The sequence below is a fragment of the Phocoena phocoena genome, chromosome X (genome assembly GCF_963924675.1).
Source record: "Phocoena phocoena chromosome X, mPhoPho1.1, whole genome shotgun sequence".
NCBI lineage: Eukaryota > Metazoa > Chordata > Mammalia > Artiodactyla > Phocoenidae > Phocoena > Phocoena phocoena.
In genome coordinates, this window is record NC_089240.1 from 33,428,037 (window position 1) to 33,452,989 (window position 24,953).

General features: G+C 42.8%; 2 protein-coding genes across 3 annotated transcripts in view; one reads left to right on the forward strand and one right to left on the reverse strand.

Moving 5' to 3' along the window:
* The first annotated feature begins 617 nt into the window (after positions 1 to 617).
* SYTL5 (synaptotagmin like 5) overlaps positions 618 to 24,953 on the forward strand; it is a 106,726-nt gene continuing 82,390 nt past the window's right edge. For both annotated transcript variants that reach the window (XM_065900822.1, XM_065900823.1), the window contains exon 1: positions 618 to 736. In XM_065900822.1, the coding sequence (XP_065756894.1) occupies positions 618 to 736 (119 nt within the window). The remainder of the gene's footprint in view (positions 737 to 24,953) is intronic.
* LOC136142968 (E2F-associated phosphoprotein-like) lies at positions 19,244 to 19,924 on the reverse strand. Its single transcript, XM_065901265.1, has 3 exons — positions 19,854 to 19,924; positions 19,434 to 19,713; positions 19,244 to 19,315 (listed from the first exon to the last, which is right to left on the reverse strand). Exons 1-3 carry the CDS (start codon positions 19,922 to 19,924, stop codon positions 19,244 to 19,246), a joined length of 423 nt encoding a protein of 140 aa, XP_065757337.1.

The window sequence follows — 24,953 nt, forward strand, 5'->3', positions numbered from 1 at the left end:
GGTAAACGGGATCTGGCTGGTAGAGGAAGCTCTTTATAATGGAAGAAGCAGAATTGACATAGAGAACCTGGAATCAACTAAATGTAAGTACTCTTCGATGGTAATAAATACAATAAGTATTTCATAAATGCATGTTTACTGATTAAAAAGTGTTTTTTGAGTTAGGCACATCACTGTTTCAAAAATTAGACACTCTTACAAGTGCTCTGAGGAAAATGGCCTAATTTTCCTCTCCTTTGTTTTTTCCACCTTTGCAGTGTTTTCTGGATTCTGTCCCAGCGGATCTGTTTCCTGCTCTGTAACTTTCTGGGTTAACGTTGAGCAGCATTAGGGAAACTCAGCTGCCACTGGACTGTAAACCACCACGAAGGCTTTGGAGATCTTTTCAGTTAAAAGAATAATGACTTTCTTGAAATGTAATCCCAGTGGAGCTTGTTTTCTGTGTTGCCTGGAAGAATCCCTACCTACCATCAGCAGTTCTTCAGAGACCTTATAAAAGCCTCTCTACATCAAGCAACTGAGTGACTCTGGGTTGTTCGGGGAGACCTTAAGAATTGTGGATATCAATTCACCTGGAAGATTCAACCACTGCTCCTGAGAGCTACGGCTGAAATACCATGTCCAAGAACTCGGAGTTCATCAACCTGTCATTTTTATTAGATCATGAGAAGGAGATGATCCTGGGAGTCCTAAAGAGAGATGAATATTTGAAAAAAGTAGAGGACAAGAGAATAAGGTAATGTTCTTTTGTCTGCCTTCCTTGACTGTTTTCTGTTTGAAGCAATTTAGATCAGAAATGGGGCAACTGCAACCACATTGGTGACACGTGTTAGTCAGTGACTTCGTAGATTGCAAGCAGTAGCACAAATATTAGAAAACATCTTTGGCACTTTATCATTTATCTAGAAGGAAGGATGGGATTGAGCTGTAAATGGGTTGATGAGAATGTCAAGTTGCCAATGACATCATAACTCATAGGTAAGTGGAAGGACTGCTCAGGTTTGAGAACCAGCTCTGGGATGTACTAGTTGTGTGACCTTGAACCAGTGACTCAACTTCTCCATGCCTTGGTTTCCTCATCAATAAAACAGGGATAATAGTAGCGCTCATCTTATAGGGTTGTTGCAAAGATTAAGGAAGGTAATGTGTAGTGCCTGGTACTTAAGTGCACAATAAATGTTAACTATTATTTATTTATAATGCCTTTCTTAGGTCAGTCTTAGTGGGAATTTGCTTTGACCAGAGCTGGGAGAGGAAGGGGATCTGGAAAGTGAAAAGTTCCCATTGTATCCCAGAAATCATCTGAATTTCTTGAAATAAGCTTCTGTGTGAGGAAGGTTGAGTAATGTGGGCAGAGTTGAGTTTCACATCAGTTGTAGGCAGGGTTGATATTTAGCTGAATCCCCAGGTGTGACCTCATCTGTCTTTCAGCCAGTATCCGTTCTGATTGGTTACGTCATCTGTTCTGAATGATCAGAGCATCATTCTGATTGTTTGCCGCGTTCATTCTGTTTGGTTGCTGCCTGTCCTGTCCTGCTTGTTAACTATATTTGGTTAGGGCTTCCCTGGTGGCGCAGTGGTTGAGAGTCTGCCTGCCGATGCAGGCGACACGGGTTCGTGCCCCGGTCCGGGAAGATTCCCACATGCCGCGGAGCGGCTGGGCCCGTGAGCCATGGCTGCTGAGCCTGCGCGTCCGGAGCCTGTGCTCCGCAGCGGGAGAGGCCACAACAGTGAGAGGCCCGCGTACTGCAAAAAAAAAAAAAAAAATATATATATATATATATATATATATATATATATATGTATATATATATTTGGTTATTACGTCTCAACTCTGAGTAGAGGAGCAAAGATAAACAGAGTTCCCTCCTCGGTCACTGCCTACTCCTGTGCAACGTGTAGCTTTTGTATATCGCGTGTCTACCAAAACTGCAATCAGAAGCTTACGTTTGTTTTACTTGAGGAGAAAACTCATCATAAGATTATCTTCACATGTTGCAAAAATATTCAACGTGCCTAAAGCAACTAGGGTCCTTAGAATTGGAAAGATATTGAAATATTCTTGATTGATTCTCATTTCATAGTGAAGAGCTCAGAATTTTTATTTCCATCATTTCAAGGTATTCCGCCAATCTTAAAGGCTTTGATTAAAATTATTGCACTTTTTCTGTGCTTAGAATTCAGGTGGCAATGAAATGCAGTTAATGATTTTCAAGAAATCAGTAATATTTTTGGCATTGGTAGTCCAGTCATGAAAAGTGACTACATTTTCTAATGCGCTGCAAAAAGTTATATTGTTTATGGGGGGCAAGGTACAGAAAATTATTGATAACATTCTCAGGTGAATTCAAAATCACCCTGTTTAGGAAAAAGCAATTTAATAACCAGATCCCAGGAAAGACTGAAGTACAATGAACAGGACTTTGTTCAGAATATTTGTTCCTGTCATTCTCAATAGCTATTAGTAATAATCTATTACACTCCTGCTTCCTTTTTCTCTATCTTCCCTTGCCTTCTTTCCTTATTCTCTTTAACAATTGTGTCATATACAACAGAGCTCTCAAGAATAAAGCTGTTGATTTCCTGATTCTTTTAAACATTTAGAGGAGAGCAGAAGAAAGGCTTTTTACAGATCTAAGAGATACTTTTATAGAAAATAGATTTTTTTTTTGAAAGTGGCAATGTCTTGTTCCCTTCTTTCATAACAACACTGACTAATATTTAGTTCATGCAGTTTTTTTCTGCACTAACTGTGTTAGATGCGTTGTCTCGTTTTGTTCTGAGCTACCAAGACAGGAGCCCAGGCCAAATGACTCAAGGCTCTGCCACTCTTCACAGCTTCCTGTATTGAGAAGCCACGCCGAAGTGGGTGGCATGGGTTTAGAGTGCGTTGCTGTTGAATCACCCATCTACGTTCGTTGATTCAAATCTTAGTTACACCATGAAGTCTTCGTGTCACTTTAGACTAGTTGCCTCCATAGATCTAGGTTCCTCATTTGACAAAACAGAAATAATAACATTAGCTACCTCATTAGGCTGTTGTAAGGATTAAATAAGCTAATATTACCAAGAGCTTAGAAAAAGGCTGGCCTACAGTAAGCACTTAATAATCGCTGGCTGACATCATTAGGCTTATTGTTGGTTTGTATTGCTCTTGATTTATGAGTTGTTGTGAATACCATCAGTGCTCCACTCCGATCCTTTTGAGCCCCTTTGTTGGATCTGTGCTCTCATCTCCCAGTTTTCACGTGCTTTACTTCTAAAGACTGGCACCTACTACCTTCTTTAGAGGACTACCTTTGGGTGGCTGGAGTTGCCCATAGGAGTAGAGAGCCACAAATGCCAGATAAACTTGAGTTTCTGTCCCTACTGGTCCGCCCCGGGCCAATGGCTGATGGGTACAGAAACCCTTGCCTGAACGCAAGACCGACTGCACAGTGCAACTTCTGCTTCAGAGCTCCCCATGGGACCATGCTGAGACTGGCCTTCAGGTAAAAATCACAGTCTTCCCTAGTCCCCCTTCTCTTCCCTTTCCTGCCTCCCCTACCTCCTTATAGATTCCTCCTGAGAGCATTTCATAAATCACTTGCACAGGTATCTACATCTCTGAGTTAGCTTCTCAAAAGCCCAACCAGGAGATTTGTCAGACCAGTCAGTGAACTTAGTCCATTTTCCTCAATATCCTCCAAAATCATCAACACAAAGAATTTATGGTGTAGCAGATTTTACTGCAACTGTAAACATTCGTGCTAGCTATTACAACCATTGTTTTCACTATGCTACAGAGGTGTAGGTTGATATTTTGTGGGAGTCTGGAGGAATAAGTAAGCTATTATGGATAAGATAGAAATTGAAGGAATGGTTTCACAGAAGAGCTAACATTTGAGCTGAGCCTTGAAATGGGAACAGGATTTTGACATTGGCAAGTATAGATCAACTGTGTTTCAGCTGTTTACCATGACCCACAAATTTGCCTTCAGATTCCGCTAGTAAGTTTCAGAAGGAAGTGGAAGCCAAAGAAAATTTTTAAGAATTATGATGATTACTAAGAAGAAACTGATCTGGAAAGCTAGTACATTGGAGTTCGGGAAGCAGTGGATTTCTTGTTTGTTTGTATATTTATTTGCTTGAGTAGGTTGTCCTTAGAGATAAGGAAAATAGAACAATGAAAGAGTGTAAAAATGGTATTGAATCAACATTTTAGGCCTGTTGCCCAACTGTGCTCCACAGTCCGTATAGCCACTGAAGTGTGTGGCATTAATTAAGGTGGTGAAGCCGAATCTGGCCTCTGTACTCCGACACCTAATTAAATCGCGGAGACAGAGTTTTGGGTGAGGTAGAAAAGAATAGCTTTATTGCAGAGGGGGGCACAAGGGGCTAACGCCCTCAAAACTGTGTCCCAATGCAGGGGGTGAGGGTAGGGGGTTTGTGAGGAGTTTTATAATCGGGGGGCTGGGTTGCTGATAAGGAGCAGGGTGCGTGCAAGGCCTGCATTCCTTCAATCCAGAGATTATCTGGAGTCAGGTGATGATGGGTGAACTGTGACCTTCTCTGGAATGAAGAGTGCTTCATCAAGTAGTTAACATCTTCCATTTGGTGGGGGTTTCAGTTCTGCAGAACAGCTCAAAGATATTGTTATGTGTATCCCTTTAGGGGGAACCACGACCCTGCCCCAAGGCTGCACTATTGTGTCTTTGAACTGTCTCTGCATCCCCTCCCTTCCCTGATTAGCAACTGTTTCTGAAAGGCTTTCCGTGCCCAGGAGCCCCACAGAGTCCTGCTCGGTTTCAGTGGGACTGACCTCTAGGTGCTTCTAAAGGTGCTCTGCACCCAAAGGCACGTGAAAAGTCTGATAATTACCTCCAGGCATGAATTGTAGGCTGGGAAGAGACATTTGCCAACTACCAAAGCATTCTAGGTTGATCCAAGAGGCTCAAATATATTTATTCTTCTCCTTCCGACTAAGAAGGAAAAAGAGGTAGGAGATATCTAGACACAGGTTTCAACTATTAGAAAGTAAGTTTTTAAGATATTCTCTGTGAAGAACAAATCACTTAGATGTTGATGGCTTTAATGCAATGAAGAAAGAGGGAGGAACTGATGCAAAGAAAACTGAGCTATCAACAGTAATTGCAAATGGAAAAAAATACCGACCGTTTGGAACTGTTAGACCCAAACGGTCTACGAAGGATTCCAACTCGCCCAAGAACCGCCAAGAGTCGAGAGCCGCTGCAACACGCAAGAGGTTTATTAGGAGCCGATGCACCGGGGTTCCCTGAACCTCACGCAGGAGGCCGATGGGGAACCCCTAAAAGCGGAATCACATACTTTTTATAGGTTTATTTACTCATAGGGCGGGTATATTCTCACAATGATTGGGTAAATGTGGTGACTTTTGAATTCATTGGCTTAGGAACTTTTGTCCCACCTTCTGGCCGTTATAGTTGTCTGTTCATTGTGGCGGTTAGGGCGTATACCTGTTACGGGCAACTGGAAAATTACCCGCTGTCTGGCAAGTCCCCGTCAACTGAAAAACTCCAAGAATTGGTTTCGATAGGGAGAAGGAGTGGCGCACGATAGGGAGAAGAATTGGTTTCGATAGGGAGAAGGAGTGGCGCACGATAGGGAGAAGAATTGGTTTACGGGAACAAGTGAGGGGGTGGAAAGTCCCTAAAGGCCCCACATTCCCCCCCTTTTTTTTTGTAACTAATTTCAATCATGGAATTTCAGTTTCTTTTTGCGAGTTTTGGTATTGTTGCCTTAGCATTAAAACTTGTACCGTACTAATGCGTTCTCTAATAAAGGCTATCAGGCGATTCAGAATGTATCGTCCAAAAGTTAAGAGCAACAATAAAATAATGAGGGGCCCTAACAAGGTGGAAACTAAAGTAGTAAGCCAGGGAGATTTATCAAACCATGATTGAAACCATCCTTTTTGATTTTCCCTTTCCTGTTGTCTTTTGTCCAGGCGCTCCCTAAGTTTGTCCATAGTTTTGGTAATAGCCCCAGAATGATCAATATAAAAACAGCATTCTTTTTTTAGTGTAGCACATAGTCCGCCCTCCTTAAGGAACAGCAGATCTAATCCCCTCCTGTTTTGCATTACCACCTCTGAAAGCGAGGTGAGAGATTCTTTTAACTGAGTTATGGAACTTTATAAATGAGTCTGGGGACCAGCTGAACTAACATACAAAAATCGGTTGAAGCTTTAAGGACCTCTAAAGAAATGCAGGGGGTCAATCCTGTGTTACATGCCCACCATCCATCCGGAGGAGGGAGGAGATACCCTGAGCCCTGTGGGAGGCTTAAATTGGCACAAAGATGTCGGTGGGACGAGGGGGGCGTTCCTACACATGTACCGTTTCCTAATACTGAGGCCAGGGTCAATTTACTATTTTTTTCTTGTTTCCATCGACATTGATCTGGAGTGTTAACATTATTATAATTAGAATTATATCCTATAGCATCATAATAAGGGGGAGGAGCAGCATAGTAAAGCCAACAGGATTTGGTAGCCTCCGGGTTTGTGGCATTTAAAACCTCAAAAGCCGCCTGGACCAATGAGAGCATTCGGTCCCAGGGGGGTCTTGGGCTTGATTGTCATTCTTTTTGGCTCAGAAGTTTGGTTTTTTATCTCTGGTAACGCTGTGGGAGGGGCCAAAGGTAGCGAAGAGTGCCCTATCTCAGGGTTGGGGCTTATAGGAACTGGAGTAGGGGTTTCAATTTTTAGTTTGATGGTCATTAGTAATCCATCATTATATCTTTTTTTATAAAACCTGATTCCCCATGAATGGCCATTTATCCAGTTTTTTATCTTTTTTTCCTGGTTCACTAAAAGAGATCTTAAGGGGATGGCACCATTTAGTACATTCAGGCCTATAAGTTAAGGGGTTGGTTGGGTGTGTACAATTGGCTGTCACCTTAATAAAGTCCCAACCAGAGGTGGGCTTCCAATAGGTGTCTCCTGTGGTTTCATATCCCCAGCTTTTGCAATAAAAGTTTTCAGTTCCTCCACATTTATAATTAAGGGACCTGTGGCGATGGAACCCGGGGCATATGTAGAAAGCAGGAGCTCTGAGCCCAGTCCTCCGAATCCCGTTTTTGCAACCCTTTCCGGAGGAATCAGCTCTAGTTGATAAAAATTTTGGAACATTATGTTGATCATAATAGTCTTCTAAATCCCAACCGGGAGCCCCTATGGCCAGTTTACAAACATCAGGAAAAAGGTTTGGCCACCAGGTCCATGGGGGAGCGATATTGCTAACAGACCATATTACATCTCCAGTCTGGGAAATTACCTGCCAGGTTAAACGCTGGGGCAGGTGAGGACTAAAATTACTCACAGTCAGTAGGGGTAACAAAGTTAAAGTTATAAGTCTGATGATCGCAGAAGCTTGAGCTTGAGCGGGTTGCTGGTCTTTTGGGCTCGCCATTCCGATGTTGCAGATGCTGGTGCGGCCTTCACGTGTGAAGCGTGGATCCACGCAGCGATGCCGTCTACCTTTATAGCCGTGGGGGTGGTGAGCAGGACGATGTATGGTCCTTTCCACCGAGGCTCTAGAGTCTGGGTTCGGTGCCGACGGACGTACACGGAATCTCCGACTTGGAAGGGATGAGCCTCTGCTGGTGTTCCTGGTCGGTAAGCCTCTGCCAGCTGGGACCACACCTCCTTTTGGACCAACTGGAGTCCCAACAGCCTAGCATATAAGTCAGTGTTATTCTGGCAGTCAGGACTTAATTTTTCCCTTAGCGTAAAAAGAGGAGGTGGGGCCCCGTATAGTATTTTCAATGGAGTAAGATAATAGCGGGAGGGGGTATTTCTAGCCCGGAACAGGGCTAAGGGAAGGAGCACCGTCCAATCTGTACCGCCAGTCTCTATGGACAATTTAGTTAGGGTCTCTTTTAGAGTTCTATTCATTCTCTCTACCTGTCCTGAACTCTGGGGTCTATAGGCACAATGTAATTTCCAATCAGTCCCCAGGTATTTGGCCACACCCTGACTTACCTGGGCGACGAAGGCGGGACCATTATCTGATCCTATTACCTTTGGTGCCCCGAACCGGGGAAAATTTCTTTTAAGATCTTTTTGGCCACCACAGTAGCTGTCTCCTTCTTCGTCGGGAAAGCTTCTACCCATCCTGAGAAGGTATCTATAAAAACTAGAAGATACCTGTTACCGTACCTTCCAGGGCGTATTTCAGTGAAGTCGACCTCCCAATAGGCTCCTGGGCGGTCTCCTCTGAGCCTTTCTCCGACCTCAAGTTTTCCTTTATGGGAGTTTACCTGTTGGCATGGAATGCACTCTCGTGCAATCTGCTCAGCTAATTTAGTTAGTCCAGGGGTATCATAACCTGTCTTGTGTAGTAGGGACACCATCTTTTTGGTTCCCAAGTGTGTCCATCTGTGAATCTGTTGTAGCATGGATTTTGCTTGTTGAGGAGATAATGTTCCTTTAGTTATGGCTGGGGTACTTGTTCCCCTATCATTTGGTTTCCCAGGACTCTCATCTGATAGTTCTAGTATGATTTCCCATAGAGCCACTTCTCGTGCCACCCTATCTGCCATGTTGTTGCCTCTTGTCACCGGGGTATTGTCCTTCTGGTGTCCGGGGCAATGAATGATGCTGACTTTAGTGGGGAGCATGAGGGCAGCTAGCAGTGCCACTATTTCTTCTTTGTTTTTAATTTCTTTGCCCGCCGAGGTGAGCAACCCTCTTTGTTGGTAAATGGCCCCATGGACATGGGCGGTAGCAAATGCGTACCTACTGTCCGTATAGATGTTTACCTTTTTGTTTTCTGCTAGTTCCAATGCTCTAGTCATGGCGATTAGTTCAGCCCGTTGGGCCGATGTCCCTTGCGGTAATGCGGCTGCCCAGATGACCTCTTTCCCGTCTACCACGGCAGCTCCCGCCCGACGCTTACCTTCCTCTAGGAAACTGCTTCCGTCAGTAAACCAGGTAACGTCGGCGTTGGGGAGGGGCTGATCCATCAAGTCTGGTCTGCTACCGTGTGCTGCAGCCAGTACTTCCTGACAATCATGGATGACGGTAGTGCTTTCCAGGTCAGGGTCGGGTAGCAAGGTGGCCGGGTTGAGTCCTGTGGCTGAGGTAAACTTAATACGATCTGAGTTTAACAGCAGGGCTTGGTAATGAGTCATCCTGGCATTTGTTAGCCATCTGTCGGGTGGCTGGCGAATTACACTTTCTAATGCATGGGGGGCTGTTATCGTTAGGTTCTGCCCCAAAGTCAGTTTGTCAGCATCTTTGACCAAAGCGGCCACCGCGGCGATTATTTTTAAACAGGCGGGCCATCCTGCTGCCACAGGATCCAATTTCTTTGATAGGTACGCAACCGGGCGATTCCAGGGGCCCAGTTTCTGAGTTAGTACTCCCTTTGCAATACCTTTATTCTCGGCCACGTACAGATGAAAAGGCTTAGTGATCCTTCCCCCGTTCCTTTTTTTAGGGCATTCTCTTGCCCAATGACCTTTTTCTTTACAGTAGGCACATTGGTCCTTGTCTAATGGCCGCCTTCTATCCGTTGTTCGCCCTTCCTGTCTATTTCTGTCTCTACTGTTTCCTCCTCTGACTACAGTGGCCAGTATCTTACTCAAATGTCTTTCTTGCCTCTTATCTCGTCTTACCTCACGAGCCTCTTGTTCCTTCTGCTTTCTTTCTTCCCTTTCTTTCTCTGTCTCCCTCTTATTATATACCTTATCTGCCTCTTTTACTAAGTCCTGAAGGGAGAAACCTTGTAGGCCATCCAGCCTTTGTAACTTCTTTCTAATATCAGGGGCCGCCTGGTCAATAAAGGCCATTGCTATGGTGGCCTTATGTTCCTCAGAGGTTGGATCATAAGGAGTGAATCGTCTAAAAGCCTCCATTAAGCGTTCTAGGAACACGGTTGGCGATTCCTGGGGCCCCTGAGTTACCTCTCTTACCTTAGCCAAATTCGTGGGGCGCCTGGCCGCTCCATGGAGACCCGCCACCAGAGCCTGGCGATACATTTTCAGGTGCTCCTTACCTTCCGGGGTATTAAAGTCCCAATTCGGCCTGACGAGTGGAAACCCGGCATCAATCTCGTTAGGCAACTGGGTAGGTTGTCCATTGGCGGCTAACACATTTTTTAGCCTCCAGGAGAACCTGTTGCCTCTCCTCAGTTGTGAGGAGAGTCTGGAGGAGCTGTTGACAATCATCCCAGGTGGGTTGGTGGGAGAAGACAAGAGACTCTATTAGAGCAGTAAGAGCCTGTGGGTTTTCAGAGAAAGTAGGGTTATGCATCTTCCAATTATAAAGATCTGCAGAGGAACAGGGCCAGTATTGAAGGGGCCTATTCCCGTGGTTATCGGGGGGGCCATATTCTCTAAGGGGTAAAGCAGTAGAATCCGGGGAAACAGCCCTCCGGCTTCTGGTGCCCGCCGAGGGACCCCCCCTTTCCGCCATAACAGGTGGCCCTACTGGTGCGGAGGGTTGTGAAGCTGGGGGTCCTAGGGGCGACATGGGATTTAGGGCCGGAGGATAAGGAGGTGGGGAATCTAGAAGAAGCAAATCAGACTGCAGGTCAGGATATATCGCCTTTGGCGGGTCCGGGGCAGCAGATGACTTTTCCGTGTCTGGGGTTTTCTTCAGGGCCAATATCTCCGATTGTGCTGGAGCGCATGCAGACGTGCCTGTTGAGGAAACAAAGGGCCGGACCCACGGAGGCGGGGAGAGAACTAGATCTTCCCAGACCAAGATATATGGTATCTGGTCTGGGTGTCCGTGGGGTCCTGTGTTAAAGACCCTAGACTTGACTAGCCCAACCTTATCTAACAAAAAAGATCCTTCGGGTGGCCACCCTGTCTGAAATGTAGGCCACTCAGAGGTACACAGCGTTTGCCATTTTCCTTTCCTTACTTCTACCGAAAGGTTGTGGGCCCTAGCCCTAACTTCGGTCCAGTGGCTTAGGGTAAGAGAAAGAGTCGTCGTCATAGTTTGTCCCATTGTCGTCCGTCAAAAGAAAGATAATAGTACAGAAAAACAATAAAATTTCAAAAGACACACATTGATATTGCCGCCGCGAACTTAAACCCGAAACCAACTCAAATTCAGATGGCAGCTTATATAACCTGCCAGAACCAGCCGCCGCGAACTTAAACCCGAAACCAACTCAAATTCAGATGGCAGCTTATATAACCTGCCAGAACCAGCCGCCGCGAACTTAAACCCGAAACCAACTCAAATTCAGATGGCAGCTTATATAACCTGCCAGAACCAGATGAAGGGGAGACAAAATTTGTTTCTCCTTCCAGATGGACCACCAGGGCGTCCCCCGGGGCCCGTGGACACCAGCTTTCGGCACGTCTGCCTAGCCAGGAGTCCAATACAGATTCCACAGCAAGCCGGTTCGCACGGCTTTTTCCTAATGGCGGCTAGCAACAAACAAACGACAAACAAACAGACAATTGGGCTCGAGCCTACCTGATACCTCCGACTCCCGATGTTCTTGTGACCCGGGGGCGAGAGGGGATCCCGGACGAGCCCCCAAATGTTAGACCCAAACGGTCTACGAAGGATTCCAACTCGCCCAAGAACCGCCAAGAGTCGAGAGCCGCTGCAACACGCAAGAGGTTTATTAGGAGCCGATGCACCGGGGTTCCCTGAACCTCACGCAGGAGGCCGATGGGGAACCCCTAAAAGCGGAATCACATACTTTTTATAGGTTTATTTACTCATAGGGCGGGTATATTCTCACAATGATTGGGTAAATGTGGTGACTTTTGAATTCATTGGCTTAGGAACTTTTGTCCCACCTTCTGGCCGTTATAGTTGTCTGTTCATTGTGGCGGTTAGGGCGTATACCTGTTACGGGCAACTGGAAAATTACCCGCTGTCTGGCAAGTCCCCGTCAACTGAAAAACTCCAAGAATTGGTTTCGATAGGGAGAAGGAGTGGCGCACGATAGGGAGAAGAATTGGTTTCGATAGGGAGAAGGAGTGGCGCACGATAGGGAGAAGAATTGGTTTACGGGAACAAGTGAGGGGGTGGAAAGTCCCTAAAGGCCCCACAGAACCACAAAATAAAAATCTTTATTGATCATTTTGTTCCGTAGGTTTTTCTAACTTTGGAAGAACTCAGCCTAACAAATATGAATACATGCCGCATAGTATCTACTCCAAAAAAAGCCTCATTAAAAAATTCTTACCCTACTTGATTTTTCACACCTAAAACCAAATACTGTTCAATGTCTACTTTGTGGTATTGGGCTATATATAAGAAATCTTCAACTTATAAGTGACTATGTTACCGAGTCCAAGCTCACTCTGCTCGCCGCACAACAGGCCAATAAATCGGGAGACGAGGTGTTGAGGCAAGGAAGACGACTTTATTTGGAAAGCTGGGCATCTGAGAAGATGGTGGACTAATGTCCCAGAGTACCATGTTATCGGGGTCTGGATGCCAGTTTCTTTTATAGAACAGAGAGGGGGAGGAGGTGAGGAAGTAATATAAAAAGGCCATAAGTCTTGCAAAACATCTCCTGATTTGGCCAGCCTCAGAGAGGGGATGTGTTTATTTCTTCTTTCTTGGAGCCATTCACAGGTGGGCAGGGTCAGAATGTTTCCCTGTGAGCTGAACAAAGGCACTTTACTTTAGTTTAACATTCAGGCAGAGGGGCAGGGTTCCCCAAGGGAGGCCATTATGTGTGCTAATAGCTATAGACAACATCCTTTTGGTGATTATAGTAACAAAAAGCAGCAGAGAGCAAAGGTTAAAGTAGAAGAAACAGATCCAGCGCGGAGTCAGATTTTGTTCTTCCCTGTTACAACTGTTCATTTCAGCAGTTCATCTGTGGGCTATATTGTCACTTAGAGGCTGTCATTTCCATTTAGCCACAATGCAGGAAAACATATCTGGCCTTATGTTCTGCTTGGCACCTATTCTTGGGTTTGTGTCAGTGGTGAACTCTGTTGGTTGTCTTACTGCGTACATTTCTCATTTCTTCATCCCTACCCAAAACTCAAGTTTTGCTCAGCTCCAGCAATGGATTTTTTAGGACAGTCCCTTAACTTTTTTAGGACAGTCCCTTGACTGGGATTCCTCTGCCAATTATTATTGGTCTGATGGTGGACATGAGACCAAAGATGACCCACTCAGACATGTATAGCCTGAATTTATGGAAGGTCCTCTTTCTCACTGAATGGATTCAATGAACCATGTCATCCTGGTTGCTGCTGAGTATAAAAGCCAGCACAATGATGAAGCGGAGCCAATAGGTTGGCAGAAAATTGTTGCCAGCATCCTGATATGCTAGAACCTGCCACACTTCTGGCCTTATTCTTCAAGCAATATAATATATTTCAGTGTTATTTATAGCAGTTTGGATCAGATTTTCTGTTACGTGCAGCCAAAAGCATCCTACAACCCTCAGAACTCAGGAGTAATCAACATTTGTTGAGCGTGTTCTATGAGCCAAGCACTCTGTATTCATTGTTAGAATAATGGAGGTGAGCAGAGACACAATCTTAATGCTTGTTGGGTCCGTAAACATAAAACAGTTCGCAGTCATGGATCAGGCTTTATCTATGGTATAAACCAAGGGTCAGCAAACTTTCTGTAAAGGGCCAGATAGAGAATGTTTCCGGCTCTACAGGGCATATGCTCTCTGTTGTGACTATTTCACTCGGCCTTTGCAGGGTGAAAGAAGCAATAGACAATATGTAAACCAATGGATGTGGCTGTGTTCCAATAAAGCTTTATTTATAAAAACAGGCAGCGGGCTGGATTTGGCCCAAGGGCTGTGGTTTGCTGACCTTTGGTGTTGAAAACAACACCTTGGTAAGTTCTAGCCTTGGGAATAGCTGCATACACCTGAAAGCTTGATAAGCCATCTTGGGGAGAAGCAGGACATTTATAGCCTAAGAGAGAAGATGGAGTTGGACTAGAAGCCGTCAGCTATCAGAGGTAGAACATGGGCTTCTGTCTGGGAGGTTAGATGATTTCACAGGGTCCTTCCATCTCTAGGAGATTTTGATGCCTCACCCAATTTGTAGTGGCTCACGTGCTGGACAGCTTCAATGTATTTCATTGCCTCTGTAGAAGAACAACAAAATGATCTGGAGGTATAGAAAATAGCAAGAAATAGCAGGAGGTTCTGCACAATTGCAAGGGACAGATTACAACTCCATTTTCCCAATGAGGTAAGAAGTATTAATTTCCCTATTTATAGGTGGGGGAACTGAAGTGCAAAGTTAAATAACTCACCCGAGATCGCACAGCTAGTAAGTAGCAGAACTGTGATTTGCATTCCCCACAGTCTGGCTCCAGAGCTCACACTCCACTCTTAGGTCACTTTTAACTTCTGAGTGATATATCTGATCTCTCAGGGGAGCTAGAATAAAAGAGATGTCAAACTCTCCAGTGCCTTCCTCACGCCGGAGAATGGATTACTCAATTCACAAATGGATACTCATTTAATCCTCATGTCATCCCTGAGGTGTATGTACTATTATAATGTAGTATAGCTGTGGCAACTGAACCTTAGATTAAATAATTTGCCCAACTGGTAAAGATGAGAGCCGAGATTCTCTCATTCCATTTTGCTTCCTTTTCCTCTGTGCTGGGATGCTTCTGCGGTAACTGCACCCATTCCGACCCTGTTGAAAGCCCACAGCTTTACTAATAGCTGTCAGAGAAATGGAACAAAAGAGAAAACATTTCCTTAGCCTGGTATTTACTGAAAGCTCTGACCTGTAAGCTGTATAACACTATCCAAAGTTATTACGACTTTTATTGAAGCGTTGCTCTCACACAATAAAAACTGACAAGAGTTCCTCATGTTGTTCTACCCTTTATGCTGACTGAGAACCAAAGTGCAAGCGTATAATGATTCGTTCCACACAGCTGGCCCAGCTGAGACGGGCCACCAAGCAAACCAGAGGTTAGTATCATCAAGAGACCACAGAGATCAGCCTGGGAACTGCCATCCACCTTATGGCTTTGTCTTTGGGTTTGATTCCATCATTTTACAGCAGGATGGGGGAAGAAAGAGAAGGAGGGAGAAACAAAAGGGGAAAGTGCATTTAAATTGGCTGTTTGGAATCCTGCAGATAAGCTAAATATTTGGTTCAAATGGATTTGAAGCGATTTCAAGAATTATCCATTCACCCGGCAAGTAAGGGCGACCAACAAGTGCCAAAAACAATATCTTAATACCCTACAATTGTTTGATCTGTGGGGCTGTTTTTTCAAATCTTATCACTACCACCAAGAACAGAATTGGTTTGACCTTCTCAAGAGCGTAGACTCACTGTCCCCATAAAACACCAGGAGAACTATTAGAGTGAACTTCTAGTTTGGTAATTTCTTATTATTATTATTACCTTTTTTGCGGTACACGGGCCTCTCACTGTCGCGGCCTCTACCGTTGCGGAGCGCAGGCTCCGGACGCGGAGGCTCAGCGGCCATGGCTCATGGGCCCAGCCGCTCCGTGGCATGTGGGATTCTCCCGGACCGGGACACGATCCCCTGTCCTCTGCATCGGCAGGCGGACTCTCAACCACTGCACCACCAGGGAAGCCCACCTCTAACATTTTAGATTTCAGGAATATGACCGTTGTATATCAACAGTTTATCTGAAGGTTCCTATAGTAATAGGAGTTAGGTTTAATTGATTTAACTGTGTAATAAGATTAGGCTGACATGCATTTAATAATTTTTCTAATCATTATTTCATTGCAGAGTAATTAAGCATAACTGGTAAAGATTTCACGCACATATCTAAAATTGATAAAACTTCTAATGGCAAGAGAGTTTTTAAGTTTTTAAACTCAATAATGCACTAGGATCTATAAAGGGCATCAATATCTACAATATTTTTGTATTATAAATTCTTAATTCACAATTAAAGAAATATTTAATATCTTCTGATACATTTTTCATTATGGAAGTAGTTATGATTATTATAGAAAATTAGAAAATACATATAATATGAACTTTATAAACTCACATGAGATCCCTCTTCCCAGAGATATTTTCCACTTTTGTTGAATTTGCTTTCTGTTGCTTTTCTCTGTGTACATGTAATTTTCACATAATTGGAACCACATTATATATGTAAGTTTGTATCCTCTATCTTTGCTTAACGTTATTTAATGAACATTTTTGATGTCATTCAAAATTCTTTTGAAGCATCATTTTTATTAGCTGGATAAGATTTCATAACACGGATGTGCAATATTTTAACTTCTAATTTCCATGAACATCCTTATTCTTAAATCTTCTGTCTTAATTTTTTATTATATTATGATTCCTATTTTGATTTATACTTCCTTTAAATTGAAAAATTGTTTTCCAGAAATGTGTCCATTTCCTCTTCACCAGACTGTTACATTATATCACTGCCAACGTCAGAATTATTGTTATAGATCTTTACTAATTTGATAAAGTAGTGTCCTATGTTAATTTGCATTTATGTGATCATTAGTGTTTTTACGTGATTGTTAGCCATTTGTATTCCCTCTTAAGTGGATTTTTTATTCGCATTGTCTATTATTATTGGATGTTAGTGTTGTTTTAACATTTATTTGTATGAATTTATATTTGGGAAATAATTTCCAAGATCCAGCAAAAATTCATTGAGTACTTATTATGTGCAAGGCATAGGAGATGGAGATGAATTAATTTCTAGTTTAACAGAAGCAAAGTTATATTTTATTGGATTTTTCAAAGTCTCTACTTTCACAGTAACTTACACAAAGAATATGTCAATTTGATTGAAAATACAAATAACTTACATCTTTGCCAGACTCTCTACAGTTCGTATTTTAAAGGCAGGATTTGCATTCTTCTCTACTTCTGTAACAGTATACATGCTATTTATTGGTATGGAAATTAGGGTAAGTTCAGCTCTGAGCGTCAGAAAATCAAAATAACAGTGGCTCAAGTAAGAGAGAAGGTGTTTTTCTTTTTTTACCTTGATGAAGTCATGAGGAAAGCAACCCAGGGCTGGTAATGGTGGCTTCTTGCTCATCCGAGGCCCAGGGTCCTTCTAATTGGTTGTTCTGCCCTCTTCAACATGGGCTAACACCTGTTAAAGTAAAAAATTATTCTGACACTTATTAAAATGGTAAGGAAGACTCTATTCAGGACTATTGCCATAGATTTCAAGACTATCATGAAAAAATAAAAGTAAAAACAGACTGTGGTAGTAGGAGAGGGAGATCAGGTTCAACTCCAAATACAGCAAAAGCAGTTGCGGACATATAGCCAGTAAGTAGGGTGAGGGGGTCAATTAATGGAAAATTACTTAAGCGGAGACATTGATGGTAAGGGAATTCTTACTAAATTGACTTAACAGAATTCTTACTGAAGGCAGGCCAGAGTGATGTCAGATATCAAGGGGTAGGGGGGCACGGGATTCTCGCTAAACTGATTTAGTAGGACTCTTACTGAATCTGGGCTCTGCAGGTTGAAGACAGGGCCCAAGGACGAGGTCTAGTCGAAAAGAGACCTCAGAGGAGCCTGTCTAAAGTTTGGTCAAGGGAAGAGTCTGAGTCACGCTTCATGGTCCAAGATGGCTGCACCAGCTCCCATCGTACTGCCCTAATTCCAGTCAGCAGGGAGAAGGGACAAGGGCAGAAAAAAAGACAGTTTCCCTTTCCTTAAAGACATTTCTGAGAAGTTTCACGATGACCTTGCTTACATCCTGTTGGCCAGAGTGTAGTCACATGGCCATACTTAGCTGCAAGGGAGCTTGCATATTTAACTGGGAAATGTAGTTTTTACTCTGCGTGGCCATGTGAACAACTCACTCTTGGAAGTTTTATGGCTCTAAAAGGGTAAAAGGAATGTTGAGAGACAACCAGCAATTTGAGGAAATGGGTGCAATTAAGATCATGCATCTTTTGGATCAGATTCGTTTATTCCTCAGCACAAATCTCGTCTTCCTTTTTATGGACTCTGAAAGCAATTAAATGTCAGTGGTGATTTTCAGTGAAGCATTTAAGAAAAAAATCATAGCACATAAAACAACATTTATATTCATCCTCAGTGAATTTCAAAGAAACGGTGATTTGACATTTCTTGTACCATGTACTGATGACTAGGAAAACTGCTGAAAGTGTTTTTTGAAATAATCTTTATCTATGGAAATATAAGTCCCCATAAGCATCACCTAAAGAGGTAAATGGGAAAAATTAAGTACTGTTAACTGCCTTTGCTGTGCGTGTAACTCCTTTTCTTGCTGCATTTAAAATTATTTAGTTTACACAAATTCAATTTAGAGACAGTTGAGAAGTAAACTTCAGCTATCTCTTTATAAAAATTAAAACTAGTATGTACCTGTATTCAGCAGCAGAAGTAGTTTTAAAGAATTTTTCAAGGGCAACATGTTCTCTTTAAATTATCTTTTTTGTGTATGAATGCCCAATTTCCTCCCATCAAGTCAATTCTGTCCTTTCATTGTCATAGTAATAATCTTTAAAAGCCCCATATTTTATCCTTTTTTTTGGTTTGTTTTTTTAAAACAAATGCAGGTTTCCTACTTCTTATTGTACTGATTCTATCTCCACATCCTCTCTCTCTGAGTAATTTACCATGTGGATAACAGGACTTTCTCCTGGTTGTTTTTTTTTTTTTTTTTTTAACCTGTAACTCCAGAACATTTTAATTCTAAAGAGCTTTAATAAATAAAAAGCCCCAGTTTCCAAATATCTATCAAAAAGAGAATGAATAACGAGTCCCATCAGAGCTGGGGAAAAATTTTTTTTTAAAAGGAAGGGGAGGGATGAAGGTAGATAACAATTTTCTTTTCAAAAAGATAAAGATAAGACACCGCTTCCTCAAATAACCACTCAGAATGTCACTTGAGATGAGTAGGCAGGAGGAATCTAATGGTCCATATTTGCCTTGTATACAGTACTGGGCAACTAAACGCCAACTTAGCTATTTAGGGATGGCTTATTAAAACGTTGAAAAAATGAAAGACTTCATCCTTGTCATAGACCGCCACTTCGGTGGAACATTCAGTGCACATGACTGGGTGATAGATTTCTTCCACATCTGTCTCTGCCTGCTCCACAGCATCTTCTTGGTTAGACCTCATCTTCTTATGGCCTCGCCTTTTCTTCCTGTTCTCTGGGGTTTTGTATCTTAGAATCTCTTCTTTGTTGATAGAACAATTCATTACAAGCATTGCTCTATACTGAGTTTTGTATGATTCATGCCTTTGGTAATCAAGACACAGGGTGGTCATGCAGGCCAGGCAATTCAAGACAGCATCACTATTTGGAAAAGGCTGTTGTTGTTGATGTGGCCGCTGTATTCCAAAACCATGGTAGCCTCTTCTCTGTGCATCAACCCAGGCCTGATCTCTGTCATCTTTTTCAGGATCATATAGTAATTCATCATTTGTTGGACTTCTGTGTTGTTTCTTCTTCTTTTTCTCGGTCACCTGTGCTGCTTTGTCTTCATCCTCAGAATCAGAATCCAAATATATATCGTCATAGTACTTTGTCGGAGCTGTTCCAACTTTCCCATTTCCTGAGGAAGACCCTGTTTCTAGAGAGGATAACTTGTCCTCCATTGTTTTTATGGTGGAATTTAATTCAGCTTCCATTTCTTTTTCAAATTCATCTTCACTAGAGGATTCACTTTCTCCAGTAAGACATTCTCTGATAAGTTTTCGTTTCTGGTCAGGAGTTCCATGTAAAAGCACATCCACCTCATCTTCAGGACTGTGGCAACTGTCACAGGAATATAAAGCCTCTTTAAAGGCATTTAACTACATGGGAATTCCCTGGTGGTCCAGTAGTTAGGACTCCATGCTTCCACTGCTGGGGACCTGGGTTCAATCCCTGGTCAGGGAACTAAGATCCTGCTGAAAGCCAGCTCCTCATCACTAGGCTCTTCAACTGCGTAGGGGTCATAGTCATCTTGGAGGCGGTTCATGGCGGCCTGCCCCCTCCGATACCGTCCACAGGTGTCGGCAGAGTACCTGCTTTCTCCACAAGTCCCTTTCCTAAAGCGCTCCAGCACTACTCTCTCCTGTTTTGTTTTGTTTTTTTTTTTTTTGCGGTATGCGGGCCTCTCACTGTTGTGGCCTCTCCCGTTGTGGAGCACAGGCCCAGCCGCTCCGTGGCATGTGGGATATTCCCGGACCGGGGCACGAACCCATGTCCCCTGCATTGGCAGGCAGACTCTCAACCACTGCGCCACCAGGGAAGCCCTCTCCTGGTTTTTTAAAAAAAAATTTATTGGAGTATAGTTGATTTACAGTGTTGTGTTTAATTTCCACTGTATAGCAAAGTGACTCAGTTCTCCATGTATATATATTCTTTTTCATATTTTCCATTATGGTTTATCACAGGATATTGTATATGGTTCCCTGTGCTATACAGTAGGACCTTGTTGTTTACCCATCTATATATAATAGTTTGCATCTGCTAACCCCAAACTCCCCATACTTCCCTCTCCCATCCTCCTCCCCCTTGGCAACCACAAGTCTGCTCTCTACATTTGTGAGTCTGTTTTTGTTTCATAGATATGTTCATTTGTGTCACATTTTAGATTCCACATATAAGTGATGTCGAATGATATTTGTCTTTCTCTTTCTGGCTTACTTTGATCAGTATGATAATCTAGGTCCATCCATGTTGCTGCAAATGGCATTCTTTTGTTTTTTTTTAATGGCTGAGTAATATTCCATTGTATGTATGTACCACACCTTCTTTATCCATTCATCTGTTGATGGACATTTAGGTTGTTTCCATGTCCTGGCTATTGTAAGTAGTGCTGCTATGAACATCGGGGTGCATGTATCTTTTTGAATTATAGTTTTGTCTGAGTATATGCCTAGGAGTGGGATGGCTGGATCATATGGCAACTCTATTTTTAGTTTCTTGAGGAACCTCCATACAGTTCTCCATAGTGGCTGCACCAACTTACATTCCCACCAACAGTGTAAGAGGGTCCCCTTTCTCCCTACCCTCTCCAGCATTTATTGTTTGTAGACTTTTTAATGATGGTCCTTCTGACTGGTGTGAGCTAGTACCTCACTGCAGTTTGGAGTTGCATTTCTCTAATAATTAGCGATGATGAGCAGCTTTCTACTGTTCTTGATACTCAAGAAAGGTATCCTTTGGGTTTCAGATTAGTAGAATACGTCCTTGTTCCTTGTCAGGCCAGGAAATTGAGATGATATTTATTTCAAGGTGTTCCCAGGTGGAAGAGTTGGTTTGATAGTTACATATGAGCTCAATTTCTGCTATGATTTTAAGACTATAGATAAGAAACAGTTGCCTGTCTGTTCACATGGCTTTGCGAGATCTCCTGGTATGTTCCTATGAGCCAAGTGTTTTACTACCGGAAAGTGCTTGGTATCATCTGCAGACATCAATATTTCACAGTGCCCCCTCTCCTTGAGACAGTTTCTTTTCTTTTTTCTTTCTTTGGCTGCACTGTGCAGCTTGCAGGAACTTAGTTCCTTGGCCAGTGATTCAACCCGGGCCCAGGACAGTGAAAGCGCAGCGTCCTAACCACTGGGCCACCAGGGAATTCCCAAGACAATTTCTAAACACATTAAATCGACACAGATCGCAAGTTTTCTTTCTTTCGTTTTAAAAAAGATTTATTATTTATTTATTTTTAAAAAATTTTTTGGCTGTGTCGGGTCTTAGTTGTGGCATGCAGGATCTTCATCGAGGCATGTGGGATCTTTCGTTGCAGCATGCGGGCTCTTTGTTGCGGCACGCAGGCTACTCTAGTTGCGGCGCGCAGGCTCCAGGGCGCGTGGGCTCTGTAGTTTGCAGCACGCAGCTCTCTAGTTGAGGCACATGAGCTTAGTAGTTGTGGTGTGCGGGCTTAGTTGCCCCGAGGCATGTGGGATCTTAGTTCCCCAACCAGGGATCGAGCCTGCGTCCCCTACATTGTAGGGCGGATTCTTTACCAGTGTACCACCAGGGAAGTCCAAAGATTTCTTTATTTAGTCAAGCGTTCTTTCAATTCTGTTCCTTATTTACGTTCTGTGAAGTAGCTTTCTATCTGAGTGAAATTTTTCCCCAATTCTTGGATGGTCTTGATTGTTTTTAATAGCCTTTGACTTGAAAACTAATCAAAAGCTTTATAAAGTTTATAGTGGTGTTTGTTGAGGAACAGTTCTGTTGGGGATTATTTGTCATGAAAGACTTTGTGATAAGAGGCGAATTGGGCAGGCGCCATTTAGTGGGAGAAGCAGGGCAGGCAGAAGAAACCCTTCATGTTTACTGAGGCTGAACTTTGTGTTCAGCCTGGCTTTGCACAACTAGGAGAGCAGTAGCAGTCCTTAATATAAATACAGTGTTCTTTCTGAGCAGCAATATTTTAATACATTGAGAGGCAATGAGGGGGGGCTGGTGTAGGGAAAAGAACAGATTTGGAAAACTAAAACTCTGGATCTGAATCTTGACTGCACCACTTCATAGCCCTGTGAAGTTTCCTTTCTGAGATTCGACTTTCTTATGTATAAAATCAGAATCATAATGTCTTTCTCATGGGTTACTGTCAACGTTTAAGTGCATGACACTTGAAACAGAGTGCGCGTCATTATTGTGGCTAAGCGTTATGATGGTTAGCTTTTATTAATAGGTTCTACACACAGAATCTACAATCAAGGTGAAAAAGTCACATTTTTGTATTCAGAGTACGGAAAGGAGGTCTGGTCACATCTGGATTTTCCTTAGGCAAATATGAAATAGCCCCAGTGTTGACGGCATTGCCTCTGGATGTGAACAAAAGACAGGAGCGGTGGGAGGCATGCAACCATTGGCATCAGGCTGCTGTGACATTATTCTGCCCGCATATATTATTTCAAGTGATTTTTGTCTCATTGTTTCTGGTTCGGGCAATACTTTTCGTTAGTCGCCATGGTTTTGCTCTCTTAAAGGAATATGAAACTCTACCTTTAGACTGGGATTTAGCTGGCAGGCACTGCAGCAGAGGCTGAAGCAAGACCTGATAGCAACATCTTTGCAAGTGTACAATAATAAAAAGAGCTAATATTTACAGAGTTCTTATTGTATTTGTCTGGGAAATAAGTTTGGCTGTGGGTGGCAGAGACACGTTTTAATTATGGCTTAAACAAGATGGAAACATAATACATTGCTCTCTGATGGAAAAGTCTGGTCCGTTTGGCAGATTTGTGATGTTGTTAATGGTGGCTCCATTATAACATGGGTCTGGGTGCCTTGTCTTCTGTAGTTCTACCATCTTGAGAGTTTGGCGCTTCATCCAAGGTGGCTCACCCCTGTGTTCTCATCGCAGCCTCTGGGAAGGAAGAAGGGTTCAAGGGACAGGGATACCGCTTTAACATTAGGGGCGTGACCTAGAGGTTGCCTGTATCATTTCTGATCACATCACATTGGCCAACATTTAGTCTCATGGCAAAACTAACTGCAGGTCATGCTGGGAAATATCGTCTTCACTCTGAGTGGCCATGAGCCTAGCTAAACATTCCACTAATAGAGAAATGGAGAACGCAGATTTGGAGACGCATACTAGAATGGTCTATTCCACAACTACTGTGTGCCAAGCTGTGCTTCACACTTTACTTACGCTCACCACAGCATCATCTTACTTAATGGTCCCAAGAAACCTATGAGGTTGTAACTACTCTGATTATTTTTTTTTTTAACGCAGGGAATATTTCGAGACACAGGTTAAGTCTCTTTAAGTCTTGAGACAGAGAGGCTAAGTAATTTTCTTAAAGTCTCCAAGGAGATAAGGGGCAAGGCCAGGATTTGAACCCGGGGAGTCTGACTTCAGAGCCTTATGCTCTGGACCGCTGTATAGTCCACGCTTGCTCATTATTTCTCTTGAGCCTTGATGTGCTCTGCTAGATGAGATTGAGGATTGTGTAAAGATGTCAAGGAATCAAAGAAGCTTTGTGAAGCTTCTGTGGCTTCCTCTTCCAGGCAGCTAATTGCTTCTCTTCTAAAATTCCTAGCGTATTTGATGCAAAATAGTGTTCAGGATAATTAGGTCTAGACAGGGTAACAGAAGAAAAGTTAATGCCACACACAAGTGACGGGAATTTTAATGAAAGCAATTCCTGATTTGAAAGGAATGTGTCTGTGCAGTGATAAAGCAAGCAGTCTTTGTAATGCATTGAACATTTTTGACGATGGGATAGAAAGAAAATGATTTCAGTATATCACTGGAATATAGAAATGAAAGTACTCTGTCGTTCAACTACAGTTGAGATCGTTCATCTCTTCAGTCTTTAGGATTTCAACTCCATATAGGTCATCAGTTCGCATGTTAATACACATGTATCTGTGTAGCAACAAGGAAACAAAGAATAAACTGATATTTTAAAATACAAGGGCATCCTGAGTTGATCTCAAATAAAGAATTGGTGTTAGCTGGAAGTAAATGTCTTCAACAACTTTTTTCCTTTTTCTTTTTCTTTGTATTTTTTTTAAATTGAGGTATAGTTGATTTATAATGTGTTGGCTTTGGGTGTACAGTGTACAGCTCACCGTTGGCTGATGGCTGCAATCGCTGATGACTGTGACATCCTTTGTTTACTGATACGGCAGGCAATATTCCATTTGTTAACAGCGGAGTGCTTCAGTTATACATGTATATGTGTATCTATTCTTTTTCAGATTCTTTTCCAGTATAGGTTATCACAAGATATGAATATAGTTTCCTATGCTATACAGTACATCCTTGTTGTTTATTTTATATATAATAGTGTGTATCTGTTAATCCCAAACTCCTAATTTATCCCTACCCCCCTTTACCCTTCGGTAGCCATAAGTTTGTTTTCTATGTCGGTCAGTTTATTTCTGTTTTGTAAATAAGTTGATTGGTATCATTTTTTAAGATTTCCCATATAAGTGATATATTGCATTTGTCTTTCTCTGTCTGACTTACTTCACTTAGTATGATCATCTCTAGGTCCATCCCTGTTGCTGCAAATGGCATTATTTCATTCTTT

What these genes read in the sequence shown, in the direction of transcription:
- LOC136142968 (XM_065901265.1), bottom strand. Translation starts at nt 19,924, where the DNA reads ATGAACCGCCTCCAAGATGACTATGACCCCTACGCAGTTGAAGAGCCT. An exon ending in GATGAGGAGCTGGCTTTCAG is followed by an intron (nt 19,714 to 19,853) that starts CAGGATCTTAGT and finishes TGACAGTTGCCA; the next exon opens with CAGTCCTGAAGATGAGGTGG. An exon ending in CTGAGGATGAAGACAAAGCA is followed by an intron (nt 19,316 to 19,433) that starts GCACAGGTGACC and finishes CACAGAGAAGAG; the next exon opens with GCTACCATGGTTTTGGAATA.